The sequence below is a fragment of the Paramormyrops kingsleyae genome, chromosome 7 (genome assembly GCF_048594095.1).
Source record: "Paramormyrops kingsleyae isolate MSU_618 chromosome 7, PKINGS_0.4, whole genome shotgun sequence".
Lineage (NCBI taxonomy): Eukaryota > Metazoa > Chordata > Actinopteri > Osteoglossiformes > Mormyridae > Paramormyrops > Paramormyrops kingsleyae.
Window position 1 is genome coordinate 12,905,747 of NC_132803.1, and position 20,804 is coordinate 12,926,550.

Consider the following 20,804-nt stretch of genomic DNA (forward strand, 5'->3'; position numbering starts at 1 on the left):
GGGCCGCAGTCCGTCTCGCTCCAGACCGTCCTTGTGCCTGTGGTCTGCATTCCTACCTATGGTACATATCGCTCCGGACCACGGTTCATCTCAATCCGCCTCTCCGGTCTTTCCAGTTGCTCTAGCAGGCCGTACCAGACCTCTCTCCCCTTCCTGCAGGATAGAGACATAATTAATACATATATTTTTTTTTGTGCAGAGTAAAAGTGTCCCCCTCTGATGGATGGCGGTCATTACTGGATCCTCGGTGGAACACGGCGTACACAAGGAGGCGATAAAGCGTCAGCCTTGCTGAGCCGGGCCACAACCAGCCAGCGCCATATTTTTCACTGTCAGGCGACTCAAGGTGAATTAAGTGGATGGTCGCGGGTAAAGGATGCGTCCCCGGCCGCGGGCTCCACCGCCGCCGTGTCCACATCGTCAGTCTTCGCGGGAGGTCAGAGGTCACGGAAAGTCTGGCTGCAAGCGAACAAAGTAATGAGAGCCAAAATGTAGCCGTGGAAACAAAAATAACACGGATTGACCTGGTTTTACATCATTAAGTTGCATTTGCAGAAAACAAAAGCTTTCATCAGACCAAAAAATAACACCCTTTAAAAAAAAAAAAAAAAAACACAACCGGCAACATTACAAACACTTTTATCAGGTGAAGTAACGGTGTGGGTGGGCTGTGGTGTAGCCATGCCTCTCATTTGTTACCTCCGCCTGTATCAAAGACAATGCAATAAAACACCCTTCTGCCCAGCACTGCAGAGTTACAGGGACCTGCTGATCTGAGGGAAATCAGGCTGGCGGCCCCATGAGTCAGGGGTCACACGGACCCCCGTTTTTCCAGCGCGTTCCCACTGATGCTGAGTCCTGCTCACCTGCTGTTCCTGTTTTAGTGGAGGCAGGGAGGTTTGCCTCTATCATCTTTGATAATTACCTCTCCAAACGCCCTGCAGGATTTCTGACAGTAATTATTAGCAGTAATGAGTCCTAATACAATGACGATCTCTGCGCCAGGCTGACTGGTGACGAGCTCCCCCATCTCGGTTCGGGGAGTTTCTCTCGCCGGCCTCCCCTGGGTGCTTCTGTTCCGTAGACCCGGGTGGGGGAGCAATGCTAAACCAGCACTTTGACTGGAGGCACTCACTCTCCAGCTGTCAGGAGAGGTGGCCACGGGGCCGGCTTCGAGCTGCAGGGACACTCGGGTCTGTTCGCGAAGGCAGCTGCCTCATGCTTCACCCCAGCTGCCTCATGCTTCACCCCAGCTGCCTCCTGCTTCACCCCAGCTGCCTCATGCTTCACCCCAGCTGCCTCATGCTTCACCCCAGCTGCCTCCTGCTTCACCCCAGCTGCCTCATGCTTCACCCCAGCTGCCTCATGTTACCCCTGAAGCAGAGGGGATCCAGCTGAACATCGCTTAATTAGAATGTTTGCACAGGCTGAGCTCTGTGCGGTAGGACCCCCCTGATCTCGCGTGCCTGTTTCAGGATATCCTAGTCAGCTTTGGGAACCATCTCTGTCTGTTAAATCCATAAAATACATAAGCAATGAGGCCTTTTGGGACATTATTACAAGTTTTGGAACCGGGCCTGAATAATGAATATGGTATTCCATTTTACTCAAGCACACTGATTATAAAAAGCACACTTTTATTACTAAAATATTCAATATCTTGTTGACTCCACAGTGGTACAAAGGGCTTGGTAATTGGGGTGGGGAGGAGGGAGTCTGAATGTTTTAAGTCGAGGTGTGTCTAGCACCCCCCCACACCTCATTGGGATGGAAACCCCACCACAAGGTGACTCCGCCGCGAGGACGCCCAGTGGAATGACGAACAGCCCCCGCATGTCCCTCAGGAGCACTGCCGCCGTGGCCACACTTCCCGCTCCTTAAAAAAGCACACCTACGGCCTTCCCAGAATGCCCTGGGTTTCCTGCTGAGAAGCTGCACCCAAGATAAATGGGTGGACGGCAGGTGCTCGGCCCCGATTGGTCGAGCCGCTCGCGCTCAGGGGGTCGCTAACGGCAGCAGGGCTGGGCCTGACGAAGCCCCCACTCTCTCCTCATCCACTTTGCGATGTTTATGCAGGTCGCTTTGCTATTGCGGCTCTTATTGCACTTTTTGGGATCGCCGGCCTGATTTGCCACGATAACAGCAAGCAGCTGGTACTGAGACAGTTTTTCTTGCCACGATTAAGCTCAAATGCTTCTCATAGTTCAGCGAAACACCTTATTCACTGGCTTGTTTACGAGACCCTTGAACAAATGAATAGCTGTGATGCAGCTTAATTACTGCGGGCTGCGGAGAGCGGGGGAACTTTCCGGCTGCCTGTCCGTATCTCACGTCCCTGTGCCGCGAATTCACTGTATGCGCATATTTATAGTGGTAAACAGCAGCCATTATGGAAAATTACTTTGGTAACTGACTCACTTGGTTTAGTATTTATTGATTTTCATTGCAGTGCTCCCGCTGTGTGTACATATGCATGCATACAGACACAGTCCCCCTCATTAAACAGGGAGCCTGCCCTTTATTGGGGGTTTCACTGGGTTTGTTTAGTTTCTAATGGCTGAGATCGGTGACAGGGGTGGGGGGGGGGAGATGCTGACAGTCCTTTTATACAGAAGCAATAGGGCCAAGGTGTAGGGGTTACAAATACGGCTTTGCTCAGTGGGTCGGAGGTTAACTACCATTCCATTTCACCTTGTGTGACCCTGGGAGGGGATGTGTATAATAGCTGGGGGGGGGGGGGGTTGGTACCTAATTTGCTGACCAAAGCCATTTTCGCCTTTCACAAGGAGGTCAGACTTTAGTGACCTTGGGAGCCCCCCCCCCCGCCCCCGCCACTTAGGCTCATAGGCCGGGCGGTCTGGGGCAGCTTGATTTACCTGAGACCCCCCAGCTGAAGGAGACCGGCATTTGCGTCCTTGTCCATTCAGAGCCGAGACCATCACTTTCCCCTGTAATGGAGAACATTGACCTCTGTTGTATAAGCGGCCATCTTAACTGGCAAGCTTTTAGTCTCTGTTAAGTGCTTTGGTGCAGAAAGGGACCTTGTATAAAAATGAACAGGGATGTGTTTCCCGAAAACGAACAATCTTAGCAAATAATGAATGTAATAATGAACGACGCAGGTAAGGAACGAATGGGATTTGCGTGTTTCCCAAAACCGTTTGTTGTTTGAGATTTAATGAACAGACTTAAAGTAGTTCTTTGTTGGCTCCCCCCGCGTGAGAAAAACGCAGATGGTCGATAACAGGAACAAAAAACATTACAAATCTATAAAAACACATGAAAGCACACAGAATTAAGACCAAAATTAATTAATATACTAGTTGAAATTATATAAAATGGGCTGAGAATGTGATGTTGCTTCCTTGTAAAATAAGAACAATGGCTCTCAGAAGAAGAGTTGAAACATATGGAGGAGGTGGCCAAAAATACATTTTAATAAAACAATTACTGCAATGTTGTACAGCACAGCGCACAGAAGAATAACAGCACTGCAGCATTCAGGGGAAAATCTTAGAGCCCCTGAGGACTTGTGCAGCCCCTTCCACATGCCCAGAGCAGTGTGTCTCTTTGGTGTGCGGCGTTATTCCTCTCCTCAGCCACGGTTTGGGGATTCAACACTGGAGTCAGCAGGTATTTGCTAAGAGGATGCCTGCTGTCTCCCAGTAACCGGGCAGGCACCAGCGAATACACCATCCTTCGCCATCTGACACACTCCAAAGCTGGACCAGATATAATCATCACGTGTGCCCCCAGGCCACTTGGCGACAATGTCTGTAAAATGTCCTTGATGGTTGCATATCACCTGGACATTGAGGTCTAGTGCCAAGAACCCTTTTCGACAGGTGCAGGTGGGATTCAAGGGGCTGCAGATATGCATGGGGTTGAGGGTTTCATCCACTGCACCTACAATTCCAGGTGTGCCCACAATGGCATGAAAACCAATTTAAGTGTAATACAAGGCATCCCCTCCCGCTGGATATTGTATGTAATTGTGCGCACGGTGCAACAGAAATGTGATCAGTGCATGCAGAGATGCAGGACACAGGCCCTGTACATCTGTATATCTGCAGGAATCCACCAGTGGCGTAGGAGCAGAGAGCTGTCAGAAGCTGCACGGTGCACTGAGGGCAAAATTCCGGTGTCTTCCTTTTCAATTTATCCTGCACCAGACCAAGGAGGTTCGTTATTTCGCCCCAAGCCAGCCTGTATTTCTTTGTTAGTGGTTTATTACTGAGATGCCCGATGGACATTTAATGTTTTTGCATACTTAACTGTTTATGTGTGTTAGCTTTTGTGAGGAGTCTGCAGTAGATTTTCTAGTGAGTGTCCGTGGGTTGTCAGATGGATAGAGTTGTAAATAGGTTACTCGTATGACTGTGTGAAGGACTCTTCCACATGATACACAAAATGACAGTTCATAGACACTTCAAATGTTTCATTGTGAATAACAACATTGACCAAATAGTATTATTATTGTTGCTCAATAAAGAAGAATATAGAAAATATCATGTGGGTTGGATCACTTATTCATATATGAATGAAATTTCAAACTACTTTAGTCGCAAAGGATTTCGAGAAATACTAACTAATTAACGAATGATCTTATGTACAAGATAACAAAGTACTTAGTATTACAAAGCTTTCAGGAAATGCACCCCAGGTCAATTAATTCATTTTCCCTAAAAGAAATAGCCCCAAAATTATTATACAGGATTGCGTCAATTAACATTTTTCCAGATCAGTAATATTGGGTAGTGGACCTTTGGCAAAATCCATGCAGAGCCATACAATATGGAAACATTAATACTGACAAAACCCATGTTTCTATATTGATTTTAAACTTATCAGGTCCTTAATTATTTAGACTTCAGTATATCACATCTAAAAATAAGATTCTCTCTTTCAGCTCTTGTGTAAAAAGAAGTTGTAGGGCTAAATAAATTTACAGAAACTGCCTGTGTCTAAGGTCACATACAGCCCGGATGAGTGGGAACAGCAGCCAGACTGAAGACTGACATCCAGACAGGACAGAACGCAGCAAACAAAGCAAGGTGACAAATCTGAACGGCGCTGGGCTTTCAACGGCTATGTCTGTGAGGGATGAGAGAGATGCTCACTGGACCCCAAGCCCCGAGCGGTCCGGCGCTGTCGGCTACACGGGCCGAGGGAGAAGGCTCTGATGAAGGTCAGCCACGATGATTAAAATCAGACCGCCGTGCTTTCGTTATGACCCGGGGGAACGCCGGTCCAATCCGCGCCAAGCGACAAAGGAAATTGTATTACCAGCCAACGCCAGTGCTAAGGGACCGGGACGGCAGCCGATGCTGGCCTGGAGCGAGACACCTTCAGTAGAACAATCTGGAGGAGGCCACGAGGGGGGAGGGGCCAGCACTGACTACTGGTCAATCTGCAGCGTCGTTATTAATGCCCCCGATATGAACAGAAATTAACTTCCCCCCGGGGTGAGAAAAGGACTCGGGTTGATCGTAATTATCACCCAAAGCAGTGCTCAGAGGGGCCTCCGCGCAGATAATGAGCGGCTAGATTATACCTCACACCGAACTGAAGACTGCTGTGCACATGGGACCCCCCCCCCCCCCCCATTCCAGACGTCAGGATTCACTCTGCCCTGTAATGAATTCATTCTTTTTCTTTTTTTCGCAAATTCTGGCCCTCGCATCAAAATGAGGAGCTTTGAGGGAGTGGCATCGATGCCACCAACAAACACATGAAGAGACATAAGCACTACAAAGGAAAACATCAACAAACAAAATAATGACAGCTCATTTCCTGTCAGTTTGTTTTCCTCACACTTCACCTGGGTCACTTCTCGTTCGTTTGTTTTCCCCACATTTCAGCCAGGCCACTTCTCGTTCGTTTGTTTTCCCAAATGCTTCGCCTGGGCTGCTTTTCACTTCTTTGTTTTCCCGATCGCTTCACCCAGGCTGTGGGGTCTGTGGATCGTCCCTGTGTCCATCTGATTAATTTAAATCCATGTTTGGATATAAAATAACATCAGGTGGCCTTTCGCAGGTGTGGATAATTTGTCGATTGGGCCACTTTACAGTCCAAGGCTCATTTTTATCAGCAGAAGCCAGGCGATGCTGTTTTCTGTACAGACGCTGACTTTCATTAATCTGCCGAGTTCTGGAACACAGGAAAAGCCACACTGGGTGTGACCGTCCATCCCCAGACTGACCTGTTTCCAGTTATGTTCATCAGAAGGAAAATATCATTTATGCATTGTAAAATTCAATAAAACATACGTAGAAAATTACATCTGGGGAGTAGTCAAACTGTCGGTTTTTGCTGAAAAGGCGAAGTGTTTCTCTCTTTATTGAGAAGATTTTCTTTATTTGGTAAATGGTTTCAGCTTAAGCTACTAAAATTCAAAATTTAAATTTAGATGCTGATCCAGAGGAAGCTCTTCTTTTTCTTTACCACAATCCTAGTTTCTGCTTTATTTTGTGAGAAATTAGCTTTTTATTCAAAGACTCGCAGAAAGCCTGCAGATTCCTGCAGAGTCCTTGTGAAACCTCCTTTTAGCTGCACTCCAGCTATCTCAGGACACTTTGAAATGAGATTACTAGCAGATATCGGTTCCTTCTCCTGACCTCCACACACCCTGGGCAAAAATTTCATCTTATTTCTCATGTGACCTGCGGTGCCTAATTTAGATTTTTTATTTTTTTTTTAAATAATATGAATTTCTCCAGCAGCAATTGAAAAAAATCTGGCAACAAAGACCCTGCACGATGGTATCCAATGTTCCTACAAAAGATATAGTTTAGACATGTAAAAATATTCTGAAGGGAATGAAAATTTGACATAATTAATCCTTAAATTTTAATAAATAAAAAAAAAGAAAATTGAGGTAGTGAGTTATTCAAAGTGATCTGTCAGTGACTCAGTTTATAACTGTACCTATTTGACAACACCTTAAATAAACTGATTTAAACACGGTGCCTTCCAAGGCGCTTAGGGGTGATATTTTAAAGACAATAGCGCGTTTAGCTGACAGTGAAATGTGCGTGTGACCTTTCCACGCAACTCGCAAAGCACATCCTCCCTGCTTTTCCAGCACCTCGGTTGACCCTGAATAATACGCCGCCTTGAGCGATGGGAGTCTAATGAGGCCTGTTAAACTGCTGGGTGGCGAACTGCTCTGGGGGGGGCGGGGGGGGGGGGGTTTGCGTATTTCGCCTTTTCGGCAAGGCGGCTGGTCAGAAATCAGAGAAAATGCCGGTGTCTCGCTGTCAAAAAAATAAATAAAAATCCACGGACAGTATTAGGACGATATCTTACTGCCACCGTTGTACTGAGTGCAGTGATTTGTTTAGCTCCATCATAGCTCCTGGCAACAGTTATGTTAATTGCCCTGTGCAAAAGTATTTAATTCCTCAGAGAATTAGGACTAATTACGCGTAATGCCATTAAACGGAAGCACGTACATCTGTTAGAAATGGTTATTCATTGTGTGTGGTCAGCAGCCAAGCGTAAATACATAACTGTGCGCTGAGGACATTGTGAAATCATTCTCCCGCCATTTATCCCTGTGAGATTCTGTTTAATAAATATGGATATTAGCATTAGCCCCGCACATACATTTTAAGCCATGCTGGTCATTTCCATAAAGATTAGTGAGGTGACACAGGCGGAGAGGGGTCTCCCTTCAGGCACTGGGCAGAAATGCCCCTACACACATGGCAGCAGGGTGATTTAATCTGGCCGCTCTTGAGCCCCAGGACCCGACACCGTGGCGCCTCAGCCAGACTCCGGGACCTGCAATTACGCCAAACTGCAGTCCTGCATGTTAATCAGCTTTTGCCCATCGGCTCTGTCCACTGGCTGATTATTATTGCAGTCGATGAGCAGTACTACCAGCTACTATGTATTTTCTCCCCCATAAGCTGTCGACATAACTGCCTCCCACAAAAGCTCGTGGCCCGTACTTCTGACAGGCGGGTGGCTCGCCGCGAGATTCCTGTCCTGAGCGCTTAAAGATGCCACGGATCCTTATTTTCTCAGGAAGCGCTGAGTGCTTCTCCATGATCGAGAAGTATTTTATACCTGCACGCTGGTGGCATGGTGACACCTTCCACAGCGAGGTGGTAATTTCCAGGCCTGGGGCATTCAGTCAGAAAAAAAACGAATACGAATCAGAAACAGGCTAAATGAATTCAGCCTTTAATAGATGAACATTTGCTAAAAAAAAGCAGCGCACATGAGCGATTCTGACAAGTGCATCCCATACACTAATGTGCTTATTAACCCGCAACAATCATAAAAGGGACACTCTTAACCATCTTGAGCACATTTAGCAGATGTTGCTTCTTAATTGCTGGTCTTACTTACCCGGCCTGGGGACTGTTTCCTTAGCAGAGCAGGCCTGGAAGTTCAGTGGTACCTAGCTGCAGCCAGAATGTTAACGGCACCACTGAGGCCGTTTGGGTGATGTGGGCAGGATTGGTGGCCCATTATGACATCGCCGCTGCTGTCTGCATACTAAACGGAACCAAGAAAAACTCACTATGGACACAGAAATGGTGTCACTTGCTTTTATTTTTTATGAAAAAATATAAAATTTCATATCTTACACTACAAAAACATGAACACAACCCAAATACACACACAGTTCCAGGAGGCCGACGAACGAACACCATTGGTATGACTTCTCAAAGCTCTTCTATAACTGCATGAAGGTCAGGAGGTCCAGACTCCACAGGAGACTATGTTTGCAGGGGCTGAGCTTTGGACGTCTGGACAGTGGCACTCTTGTCCCGCTATCAACCAAAGGAGGATCAAAGATTCATCCTTCTGAACGGCGCCGGTTCCTGCTCTGAATCCTATCACTGCTCGTGAACCAGAAAAACACAAAGCCATCTGCACTCACACCAACCTTTGTTAGCTTCTTTCAGTGACTAGCTCTTTCAGAATGACCGGTGTACAATTAGCTTCGCAAAAAGTGTTTCACAAGCATAAATGTGACAAAATCTAAGCAGAAGAGATCTCAGTTTCTGATTTGGCATCAGCAAAATCTATATATTTTTATCAAATCTGAGTTAACTGGCGGCCCCAGCAGAGCAGTATTCACTAAACCGAAGCCTCAGTTCCTGGTTGGTCGCTGGGTTGATGTACATCCACAAGCCAAACAAAAATTAATAACAAAAGTGCAATAAAAACATGAGATGGATCTAGTCTGTCCATCCAACCAATGGCATTCATGTGCTGCACATCAGGAACATTCTATCAATCCATGATCCCAACTACTATTGTGAACATAAGCAGGTCAGAATGAGACATGTAGCTATTAACAATGGAATATCCATGGAAATCCAGGGGAATTAGCAATTAGCAAAGCCTTACAGTCAGACCTGTTAAGTTTGTTGTTACCTCAAAGAGCACATTGTAACAAATGACTTGCCTTAATTTATTGGCGTTCAATTGCGCATGTTCAATATAGCATCTGTGAAAGCGTTATTTAGCGAATGACAGAAAGAAAAACTAGATTTAAAAAATGCATTAGCCAGGTTCAGCCAACCAATTCACAGTCTATGCGGGAACAAAATCTGTCAGCTTATCATTTAGTGTCAATAGGATCAAGGAGGACTTGTGTATAAAGTGCGACTTAAATATGTTATGTAATCAGTAAACTCGCAGTGCTTTCCATAGCCCGGGTTAGTCCGGGCATTGTGTTAGGGGGCACTGGGGGATAAAAGTATAATCAAGTTGTCTCATGATCGAAGAGCAGATGATGAAGAGGAGCAGAGGCACCTCAGCTTGTCTACTCTGGGTGGTCATGGAGACACATGCAACCCTGGCCAAAAAGAAGGAGGCACTTAAAATGTGGGATAACGGTAAGGAGGAGGAGGAGAGATGTGGACAAGAAGACATGGAATACAGGGAAGAGACGGAGTAGGACAGGTTTATCAGCTGTGACCACCGATTTGACTCACTGGAGTCACAGACATTACAAGGGTTGTTTGGGAAATTTACAACCACCAAATTGTGCAAGACAGTAATCACTCTGTCTCAATAATAATCAGTATCCTATACTACCATCAAAACATCTCAACTTCTGTCTGAGAGACACTAGAGGCCTTTCTGTCTAATCAGTTGTGGAAATTTGTCTGTTCCCAACCTTGACTAACATTTTTACAAGGGATCCTTCACTTTGACTACAAAAGACTTTTATATTAATGTAAATACCAAAGCACCCCTATTACCTTACGCTTAAATACCACTCCTGGTATGAAAAGACTGACTTTGTCTTCATTAACTTTAAGCTATTTAAGAAATGGCTGCAGTCAACATAGGAAATGATCAGGGTATTATGGATGGAAAATACATCTCTGAGTGGTGATTCATCAGCCATACTGTGTAACCACAACCCGCTAAGTAACGCTTACACCAAGTGGTCACTTAACCTTTATCAACTGCTAACAGCATAGTTAAGCACCATTCACCTCACCCAACCCGAGATGCCGTAGTACAGTTTCTCATGCAGAACGGTCTTACCTAGTACTCTTAATCAAGTATATGTGCAAACACACTCATTAAAAGCAATAAATTAATTCCTGATATACAAAACAATCACTGTCCATATATAGAGAGAGTCTAACGTATCTCACAGACACACACGGCCCCAATAAACCCTTCAGAAACGGGATGAACCACTGCATGGGCTGCGAAGGGGTCCCCTTTGCTCTCGCCAACCCCAGCCCGTCCCATTTTCATTACACATTTAAATCATAGAGCCAGTCAGTCTTTGAACAAAAAGAGAACATGTCTATTTTACCTGCCTGTTTGTAAAAAGCAAATAAAAAAAAAAAAAACTTCAAATATACAATATATAATCAACAATTACACTACTTTTATAAATAATCAGTAAAGCTTTAATAATAAATACTGAACCTATTTAGAAGCAGAGTATCCACTCCAATTTACACGCCGTTCACACAAAGAGATGAAAGCAGGCAATCTTGGCCCTGGTGCCAGTGACCTGGTGCACTGGGTGTCCCTGGGGTTTGTCCCGGCTGTGCTCTTTACTATCTGCCTTCCCTGACAGGACTGAGGGGAGAGCGGCCTGCCTGCGGTCTGCCTGCGGCCTGCTGTTTTGGCTGTGCTTAGCTCCCAGGATGCAGGTCAGGGCTTTACTTTAAAGCTAACTTGGCGCTAGCTACACCATCAAAGGAAAATCGCATTCAGCGCACTAATACACATGTCTACGTTTCAAAGATTAATCATTAGCTGGAATTAAAAACACTGCTGGCTATTAGCATTTTATGGGTCACGTTCTGAAAAGGATTCGCCATCGTGATCCTAAATTCCTAGCGCTATTACAAACAAACTTTAAAAAGTTCAAACGATTCCAGCAGCCACTCTCCGTGGGTTTGGTTTAACAGTAAGCTGCACGTTTGATCAGCAAAGGCAAATTTAAGAATGGACAAAGAACAGAAACACCCATTTAGTCTCCAGGTCTGGCCTAAACACCAAGGGCCGCATTAGTACCTCCTTCTCTAAGCCGCTCTGCATGCCCTCCTGCTCTCACACGTCTATATCTCAGTGTACAAAGTAGCAACCTCTTCAAAAATGAGGTCCTGAAGTTTGTACCAAATTTTACATTATTTACACCTCGATGTACCTTAAAGACTAATAGCAAATCTACGTTTTTTATGGATTTTTCTTTAATACACGAATATGGCAACTATCTCCCTGTCTGTGATGAAAAAGAAACAGGCTTTACATTACATATTGCTTTCTGATACTCGGGTTTCACTGTAACGTGTGATTGCAGAACACCTTCCTGTGAAAGTCTGACTTCCCGTGCTCTTTAGAGGACGGATCCGGGCTCTCTGGGTTCAGGAGGTCTGTGTGGGCCGTGCTCTCTGGGCCCGGAGGCTAGTCAGCTGCTCTCGGGAATTCGGGGACTTGCCGGGCCATTCCGAGCGGCCGCTGTTCTGGAGTTATCCCTGCGCATGCTGACGACTCTGACGAATGACCGAAAACAATTTTTTTGTGTACGTTTAAAAATTTTCGAACATTCCCAGGAAAATAGTGCAGATTGGGGTGCAGGAGAGGCGGTGGGGGCCCCAGCCCTGGCTCAGAACGTCACGCTGCCGTTCATCAGCTGCACGCGCATCTCCTGGATGCTGCTGGCGATCTTCTTCTGGTGTCCGGCGAGACTGACGCCCACCCTACGCAGATCACTGGCAAACAACAGACGGATAAAAAGGCAATTCAACTCAGCCGACAGCGATTCGGTATCTTTGACAGGGAGTGCGCAGACGGTGTTTCGGCCGGACGACTCACTCCAGAGTCATCTGAGCCACCAGCTCCATGGTGGTGTAGCCACTCTCCACGAAGGTCTCCACGTAGCGGCCCATCTTCATGCCCTCCAGCCAATCCTCCACCGACTGGAAGATGGGGCCGTCCAGGGACCTCGGTTCCACCAGCAAATTGGACTCCCTGCGGGGAGAGACCCGGTGAGCGGGCCGGCGGGGGCAGGCATGTCACTCACGCCGCGGGGAGGCTGCTGTGCTGCGCTGGGGCGCAGGTGCGCGAGCGCATGCACTCTGCGTGCATGCTGGCCCAGTGCTGCATCAGCTTTCTGCCCAAGTTTTGGCTGACAAACCCTTCAGACAGCTACTGTTAAACATTATACGATATCAAATAAACCTTCACTGTGGAAAACTGGCTCTCAGGAAAGGCGAGTAAACAGTGATATAAAGATGGAGACGAGGAAGACTTGCAGAATTGATGAGAATATGTAACGATACGGATCACCATCTTTTCTTTTGTTGCACGTGTTCAGTGTATGCACCTGCAGGGACGGCTTTGACACGTTTATCATGGGACGTGATGTCACTGGGGGGGGGGGGGGGGGGACCAGGCAATGGGGGGAACCCAACTGGACCCAGCACCCACCTGTCTGAGGAGTTGACGAGGGTCTTTAGAGAGATGGGGTTCCGGATCAGCTTGTCCAGGAGGCTGACGATCTCGTCAAACTTGGGCCTGCTGTTGCGCTCCTTCTGCCAGCAGTCCATCATGAGCTGGTAGAGCACAGCCGGGCAGTCCATGGGGCCCGGCAGCCGGTAGTTCTCCTCCACCGCCTTGATCACCTGGGCCAGGGAGGGTGGGGGCAGACCGCCGCAAGATCGTTACCACGCTGTGTGCCCAGTCCTAGTTGTCATGACAACGGCTCCCGTCCCACAGCCCGGCCCACAGGGGACCTGCCCGTTACTGAGTTTACGGAGTTATGCCCCAGGTCCAGCTGCCTGCTTTATTTTGGGAGTCTGATTTCTCTGCTCTTATCTCATCTTGTGTCATATCTCAGGGAGATGCTGTACTCGTTCTTCAGAAAAATATTCAAATCAAGGACGGCCGGCCCCGTTTGTGAGATCCGGCCAAACCTGGGGCAGCAGCACCCTGGGTGCAGGTCAGCTGACCCGCCCCACTCCCCATGGCCGTGCGGCCGCCCCCCCCCAAACAGAATGCGGGCGTGAGTGCTCAGCACCGCCAGCCGCTGCACCCCACCCCCCACCCCGCAGCCAGAGAGGATCAGAGGAACTGGCACAGCAGTCCTAAATAAAACATCACACGCCCCCTCCCTCCCCCCCCGGCGCGCCGTAGAGGATTAATGATGTAGCGGAATTAATGATCAGACGCTGGGATGAAGCCATCACACTCAGGCGAGGGGGTGCGGGTACGGTCTGAAACAGACGTGACTGCAGATTGCACCTCCTTCAGGGAGACGCCCCCGCAAAGCCCGAGACCAGCCCCCGCCCTCGTCCGCGACAGGAGATGAAGGCCCGCTTCACTGTCGAGCCCCCAGAGCCAGTGTCACCCTCCTCCGGAGGTAAATAAAACAATCTGCGCAGAGGCGGGAGAAGAATCCCTATGAGGTGCTGGAGACATAAAGAGGCGCGAGTCCACGATGCCGGTCGCCATGGCTCCCGTGACTCAGGCACTAAACCTGAACCGCCCCAGCTGTATAAACAGGTCAGAGTTGAAGTCCCCCTGGTTAAGAGGGTAAACTAACTGTCCCCAGAAAATATGCCTTTTAACTTACTGGAGACGGGAGGAAAACAGGAGAGAATTGCCACCGTGATTGTTCCTCATTAACGTGCTTGATATAAAGTGCAAGGGTCAAGGGAGATATCAGACACTCATTTTAGGGGTCTCTGTGCCTCCCCAAAGCCCCTGTCTGTCCGTGTGCCTGGCCTTTATCTCACTGAGTATTACCACACCCTGCTCGCCAAACGTTGCGAAAGGCTAAGAAGGCTAATGGTGTGCTATATGAGGCTCTCAAACTGCACAGGCAAATGGTGTGAGGCTCTAATACTGCACAGACCAGCTGTGTGAGGCTCTCATACTGCACAGGCCAGCTGTGTGAGGCTCTCATACTGCACAGGCAGGCTGTGTGAGGCTCTCATACTGCACAGGCAGGCTGTGTGAGGCTCTCATACTGCACAGGCCAGTTGTGTGAGGGTCTCATACTGCACAGGCCAGCTGTGTGAGGCTCTCGTACTGCACAGGCAGGCTGTGTGAGGCTCTCATACTGCATAGGCCAGTTGTGTGAGGCTCTCATACTGCACAGGCCAGTTGTGTGAGGCTCTCATACTGCACAGGCCAGTTGTGCGAGGCTCTCATACTGCACAGGCCAGTTGTGCGAGGCTGTCAAATTAAACGCCTAAGCTATGTGTGGATTTTATACACCATTTATGTGCTGTACACATGGACCTCAGCACCAGGCGCACAAGTCTCTCTGCCTGAACCCATGATATGAGTATGGGGCGTACGTACGTCCTGGTTGCTCATCTCCCAGTAGGGCCTCTCGCCATACGACATCACCTCCCACATGACGATGCCGTAGCTCCACACATCGCTGGCCGACGTGAACTTGCGGAAGGTGATGGCCTCGGGGGCCGTCCAGCGGATGGGGATTTTCCCCCCCTGAAACAAAACAGACACGTGTGAAAAGTTTGATCGCTAGCGATGTACAGTGAGATTCGCTCCTCAGACAGCCCCGCCCCTAGGCAGTTACCCCCCCCCCCCCGCCACGGAAGACAGAGGAAACATGGGGAGCGGGGGAAGGAGCCCGGTTCAGACCAGAGTGGCTAATTGGGCTTCCTGGAGGTTCTGCTTTTACATCCCTGACAGGAGTCCGCCAGGCCTCTTCCAGGCTGTCTTTAAGAAGGAAGTGGGAAGGGGGGGGAATCACAGGAGTGGCTTCAAATTGGGGAGGGGGGGTTACTGACAGAAAGTATACCTGAGACAGCGGAAGGATTTAATTATCCTGCCTTCAGCGACAGGCTGCTTCATATTTCTCAAACACATCAGTACGCAGAAACCCGGGACGGTCCATCAGGACCGGCCTCTGCTGCCTACCCTGGTGGTGTAGGCGGCCTCCGGATCGTCCTCCAGAACCCGGGACAGGCCGAAATCGGACACCTTGCACACCAGGTTGCTGTTGACCAGGATGTTGCGGGCGGCCAGGTCGCGGTGCACAAAGCCCGTGTCGGAGAGGTAGCGCATGCCTGACGCGATGCCCCTCAGCATCCCCACCAGCTGGATCACCGTGAACTGCCCGTCGTTCTTCTGTGGGCGGGACAAACGGGGCTCGTCCAATTAGGCGGCAGTTTGTTGGGAGGCTCGTTATCCTCTGGGCTGCACAGACTGCCTGACGGTGCTCGTCACCACCACTCACAGTTTACATTCTGGTGTGATTCTTGGACCTCATCTAAGACGGAACTATGTCTGACATGCACTTCACCTCACAGTCAATGCATCACCAAATTAACCCCGCTGCCAGGCAAGACGTCTCAGGAAACACTTTTTTGTTAACAAAAAGTAAATATTTTTTTAATTATGCATCCGAAAACTGCTGTCAACGCAAAAAACCAACAGCACAGGAACACATTGCAGTGACTCGCACAATATAATTAAGATTTCAGTTTAATGTAAGTCTAAGCAGAAAACCTTGTCTTTAAGTTGTAATCTTGTTTTTGTTCAACATGATTTCATTTTTATGCAAATGTGATGCAAAGGCAAGCTCATCTGCCTTTCCTCTCAGCTCTGCTGTACTGGCTAATTCACGCTGACACTGTGAGAGTCAGTAATGGCAGCAAGAGGAGAGCTCTAATTTGTACAGTACAACCTCTGAACTGCTGTCATCACAAAGGCTGCCCTCTTGGGGCGGGAGGCAGTACAGTAAATAAAAAATGGAGGGAAAGGTACTGTACGCCCTTGACCGTCCGCCTAACCTGGATCGCACCACTGAAGCAAATCCATAAATCTGTAAATAAACGTGCAGCACTGTGGACCAGTGGCCAAATGCAGATATTTCCAGTCAGGTTTAAGAAAGAGAGTGCAGCAATCAGCGCATAATCAACAGCAATAATGAGAGATGGAACACGCACAGACCTCAGCGACACCCCCGTGAAAAGACATGCTCACACACACCCCCCAACAGATAAAGCATGAGCCCCGAAGGGACATATAGAGAGGTGTACCTTCAGAAAGGTGTCCAGCGACCCGTTCTCCATATACTCCGTGATGATCATCACAGGTTTACCTGAGCGAGGGAGATGCGGGCAGGAATTAGCTCCTAGCGCATTGTCTGCTTTTCCCGGGTGCCACTCGACACGCGGCGATCTGTCACACGGCGATCTGTCACACGGCGATCTGTCACACACAGCCGCGCTCTCACCTTTCTGCCGTAATTAGCGCCTGCGACCACGAGCGAATTTCATGCCAGTTACACACCGACAGAAGGGTTTTCATACTTAATTTTCCACTGGCTTGCTGGTGTGCCACAAGATTAATTAACAGAGAAACCTCCAAAGATGTGTCCTTTTTATTTCGATGTTAATGCTCTAAAGAACTGCATAATTGTATTACAAATCAATAGCGGTGTTTTGTACAGAGATAATGGAAAGTGGCGGCAATGTTGACAGAGAGGTGGCATCATGCATTAAGGCTGTTAGTTTCACATCGGAGAGAGTAAATCAAATTACTGAACATCAGAGGAGGAAAAAAATTAAAATTAAAATCATCCTATGGAATATAAGAGAGTGCAGAGTTTGGATACAGGTATGCGTTGATTAACAACCACATATGGTTCTGACTAGGCAGTTGTTAGGGGATTTGATCATTAGGCAAACCCATATATATTACTGTAAATACAAACTGTACAGATCCAGGATAGACTGTATATACATACAGCAGACATAGAACTGTACGTATCTCATATTGTAATACAACAGTAATAACGACTAATTACAAATAATAAAATACGGCATGCACACAATAATACAGCAATAATAAAATATTATTATTATTATTATTATTATTATTAATAATGATAATAATAATCTCATACACATCTTATTACCTGTAATGGAGTTTTCTAGGATGTGAAGGCAGCTGTAGTGTACAGTACTGTACTGTATACGCCACTATATGTGCCGTACAAGTATATCACATATAAACAAGAATATCACATAAATTACAGAACTGGCTTGAGAATATTACTGTAACTGGGTTTGTTTACATACCACCAACCATGTTGAAAGAAGGTCACGACGGCATTGTTTTACGTCCACTTACGTCCGATTCAGGATGCCATCCGATTTGATAAATCCTGTCTCTATGGGGGCTTGGTCGTTAAGGCAGTAGGTCGTTAATCGGTAGGTTATTAAGTGATGCATACCTGTATTGAACTATACAAGCACTACTGTGTAAATAATTGCTAAATTGTCCTCAAACATTCGCCTTGGGCGGAATAGTGACATAAACACTGAGAGCAGCATCAGTGTGTGTTTGTAAAACCTCCCCCAATACAGGCGTCCTGCTGCCGGGGACTGGGTGCATCCCCTGCTGGGCTGTAATTATTTGTCCACAAAAAGGCCCTGAGGAAACACATTTGGCCATATCCCATCGGGGAGACTGCGTCGCCTTCTTGTAAGCAGTCAGCAGGGCACTCGTGCGGCTGCGGACGGACCGAGCCCACATCGCCGGAGGAAACCTGCGGGGCGTTGAGGAGCATGGTGCGGTGGTGCACTCTGCGGCCCCAGCGCTCAGCCCTCTGGGGCATCGTGCCTTAAGGGAGACACCGCGACGGGATTAACCGGCTAGTCCAGATGGGTAGAAATGCGGAAAATTTCACAAAGACTGAAGTCAAATCCTTCATTGCCGATAATCATGGATTGACATAACTGGTACGCAAGGACGCATTCACCTTTAAAAACAATACGTGCAACAATCGATTGTTTGTAAATGCGCCAATGCATACTTATTATATGTGCATTTGTGCTGCTGTGACAAGAAAATACCTTGCATTTGAACCTGTAAACTGCAAACGAAGTAGAGTTAGCACATAAAGATTAAAATGCATTATATTTTGTTTTCATATCAGCGCAAATCCACATAAAATAAGTACGCATTTATACGATTACCGCAATCGATTGTCACAAGTATCGTTCTTAAAAGTGAATGAGTACTCGTGTACCAGTTATGTCCATCCCTGCCCATAATCCCCATCGATCACCACAGAGACGGTTAAGGCAGTCACCTGACTGACATGACTAATGAGGGGGTGACATGTGCGGAATAGGGCAAAAACACGGATGAAAGACAGGCCCCTGCCCCTGTATTTCAGAAGGCGGTTCTGTTCCTCCAGCCCAAACGGGGCGGGGCAGGGCGGGGCTGCCCCCTCCCCCCACGCAGATGTCGGCCTTCAAGCCCCCTGTTCCTGCTGACTGGTGTGATAATGGAGGACAGAGACGGTCCCAACAATCTATCATCCCGCGCGTCCCGGGAGGGGCCTCGCTCCCCCCGCCGCTGCTGTCACATGTATTTCCCAAAAGAGCTCAGCCTGGCTGCTCCTCCCGGCTTCTCAAGGTCATGTGCACACTGCCATACAGACGGCGTAACCCCCCCCCCCCCCAGGTCCGTGTTCAATACGTACCTGAGGGGCCACGTCCAGCCAATCTAGACGTTACATGGGCATTATGACCCCCCCCCCCCCTCCCCAGAATGGCCGACGGGGGAAAGCTGGCTCAGTCAGTGCCATCAGATAAATCTCAGAAAGCAGGTGCTGAGGGCCGGCAGCAGAGATGCTGACTTGGGGCCCTCTGAGTGGTTGGCAAGTAAGCGGAGCCTTGGGTCGGACGTATCCATGTCGGTGAGATTTGCAGCCGGCGGCCTCCAGCACCAAGACCAACAGCACGGCCTCTCCTGCCTCCACCTCCACCTACTGTGTGTCTGCATAACCACACACTTACTCTTGGTGACCACGCCCTCCAGGTGGATGATGTTGGGATGGTCAAACTGGCCCATGATGCTGGCCTCCGCCAGGAAGTCCCGCCTCTGCTTCTCAGTGTAGCCCGCCTTCAGCGTCTTGATGGCCACCGTGAATTCCCTCTTTCCAGGCAGTCGGAGCGGCCCGCTGCACACCTCCCCAAACTCACCTACGGCAAGCCGGACGGACAAACTGAGTGAACCACACACTCACTGCTTGTGGAAAAATACTCATTACACATTATGTTTGTGAAAAATTCATTACTTATTGATTCCTGTTTGTAAAAACCTTGACTTTATAACCCCAATATTAACCCTGATTAAATTTGTCCTTAACATTTATTGGTATTTAAAATCATTGGTATTTAAAATTTGATACAACTCATTTCTAAATAGAGATACTAAACAGAGATAAAAATGTGCAATAAGGAGAGATAAAATGTGACATTTAGGGTAAAAGTGCACAGGGGGACATTTGTTACCCCCTATAATTAAAGATGAAATTAGTAGTGTGTGTGTTTGCTAAAGATACATAACCGAGGTCCTCTTTAGGGTAGATGTTTGTTGGGGGGGGGTCATTGGATACCATGCATTTAACATAACTGAGCTCATCATGCCTCCCCCCAGGATGACCCCCGCTGGCACGTCATCAGGCGGATTGCAGAGCAACAACTGATCCACACCAGAGCCGGATTTCTCCAGCTGATGCTACGTTCTGGGGCCGTACGGTGCGGGGGGGACGGGGGGACACCGTGTTTAGGCAGCTGTCTGGGCACGGTTACATCCAGCTGCCCTTCCAGATGTGAGTAATCCCATGATCACTACTCATTAAGCGATCATGCGTTGGTGTTTTAACGAAATGGGCCCTGAGTCGTTGGTCAGACTTACTACATCCCCCGCCACCAAAATATAAAAAAAAAACAGGTCCTCAGAAACAGACTGTGCTCTGTCTCCAGAAAAGCAGAAAGAAATGGCATCCGTGATACTGTACGTATACCCAGCAGGTCCAGTTGGTGCCTCCTGGCCTGTTAAACATGCTCAAACCCAGCGGTAACAGGCCAGCCCATACCCACCAGCCCCGATGACTCTCTCGATGGTGATGCAGGAAGCGTCGATCTCCTTGGCAAACTCGTGCACAGCCTGGCTGGGGTCCTCATAGGTGTGCGGGTCGATGTATGTGCGCACACCGGGGAGCTGGACTGTAACACAGAGGAAGGGAGTCACTCCCTTTGTGCAAGTACCAGCAGACCTGAAACGCATGCATATGCATGTGAGGTTCCCCTGCAGCGGGATGGCAGAGGCGCTAAGGTGGCAGACACTTAAAGGAGCAAACTCATTCTCCCACTGGTTGATTGAGGTAGCCACACGGGGCAGCAGCGAGCGCCCCCCCCCCCCCACGGCTGACTCACGCAGGCCGCTGTGGAAGTGCATCTTCTCCTCATCCGGATCCTGCTTCGCGATGCTGTAGCCGCAGCGCCTGCAACCCACAGTCCCATCAA

At 48.3% G+C, this 20,804-nt stretch overlaps 1 protein-coding gene and 1 long non-coding RNA gene across 16 annotated transcripts in view; one reads left to right on the top strand and one right to left on the bottom strand.

Annotated features, from left to right (window-relative positions):
• The first annotated feature begins 307 nt into the window (after positions 1–307).
• LOC111842241 (uncharacterized) lies at positions 308–4,506 on the top strand. The gene is made up of 2 exons (XR_002837858.2): positions 308–346; positions 4,074–4,506. It is a non-coding gene; the product is annotated as an uncharacterized lncRNA (long non-coding RNA).
• A 5,404-nt stretch (positions 4,507–9,910) lies between these two features.
• Positions 9,911–20,804, bottom strand: part of LOC111842111 (ephrin type-A receptor 5) — a 110,024-nt gene continuing 99,130 nt past the window's right edge. For all 15 annotated transcript variants that reach the window (XM_072714323.1, XM_072714320.1, XM_072714319.1 and 12 more), the window contains 9 exons: positions 20,715–20,782; positions 20,379–20,504; positions 19,290–19,475; positions 16,518–16,579; positions 15,394–15,603; positions 14,809–14,958; positions 12,931–13,124; positions 12,316–12,471; positions 9,911–12,212 (listed from right to left, as the gene is read on the bottom strand). In XM_072714323.1, the coding sequence (XP_072570424.1) occupies positions 12,107–12,212; positions 12,316–12,471; positions 12,931–13,124; positions 14,809–14,958; positions 15,394–15,603; positions 16,518–16,579; positions 19,290–19,475; positions 20,379–20,504; positions 20,715–20,782 (1,258 nt within the window). In that variant the 3' untranslated portion in view covers positions 9,911–12,106. The remainder of the gene's footprint in view (positions 12,213–12,315; positions 12,472–12,930; positions 13,125–14,808; positions 14,959–15,393; positions 15,604–16,517; positions 16,580–19,289; positions 19,476–20,378; positions 20,505–20,714; positions 20,783–20,804) is intronic.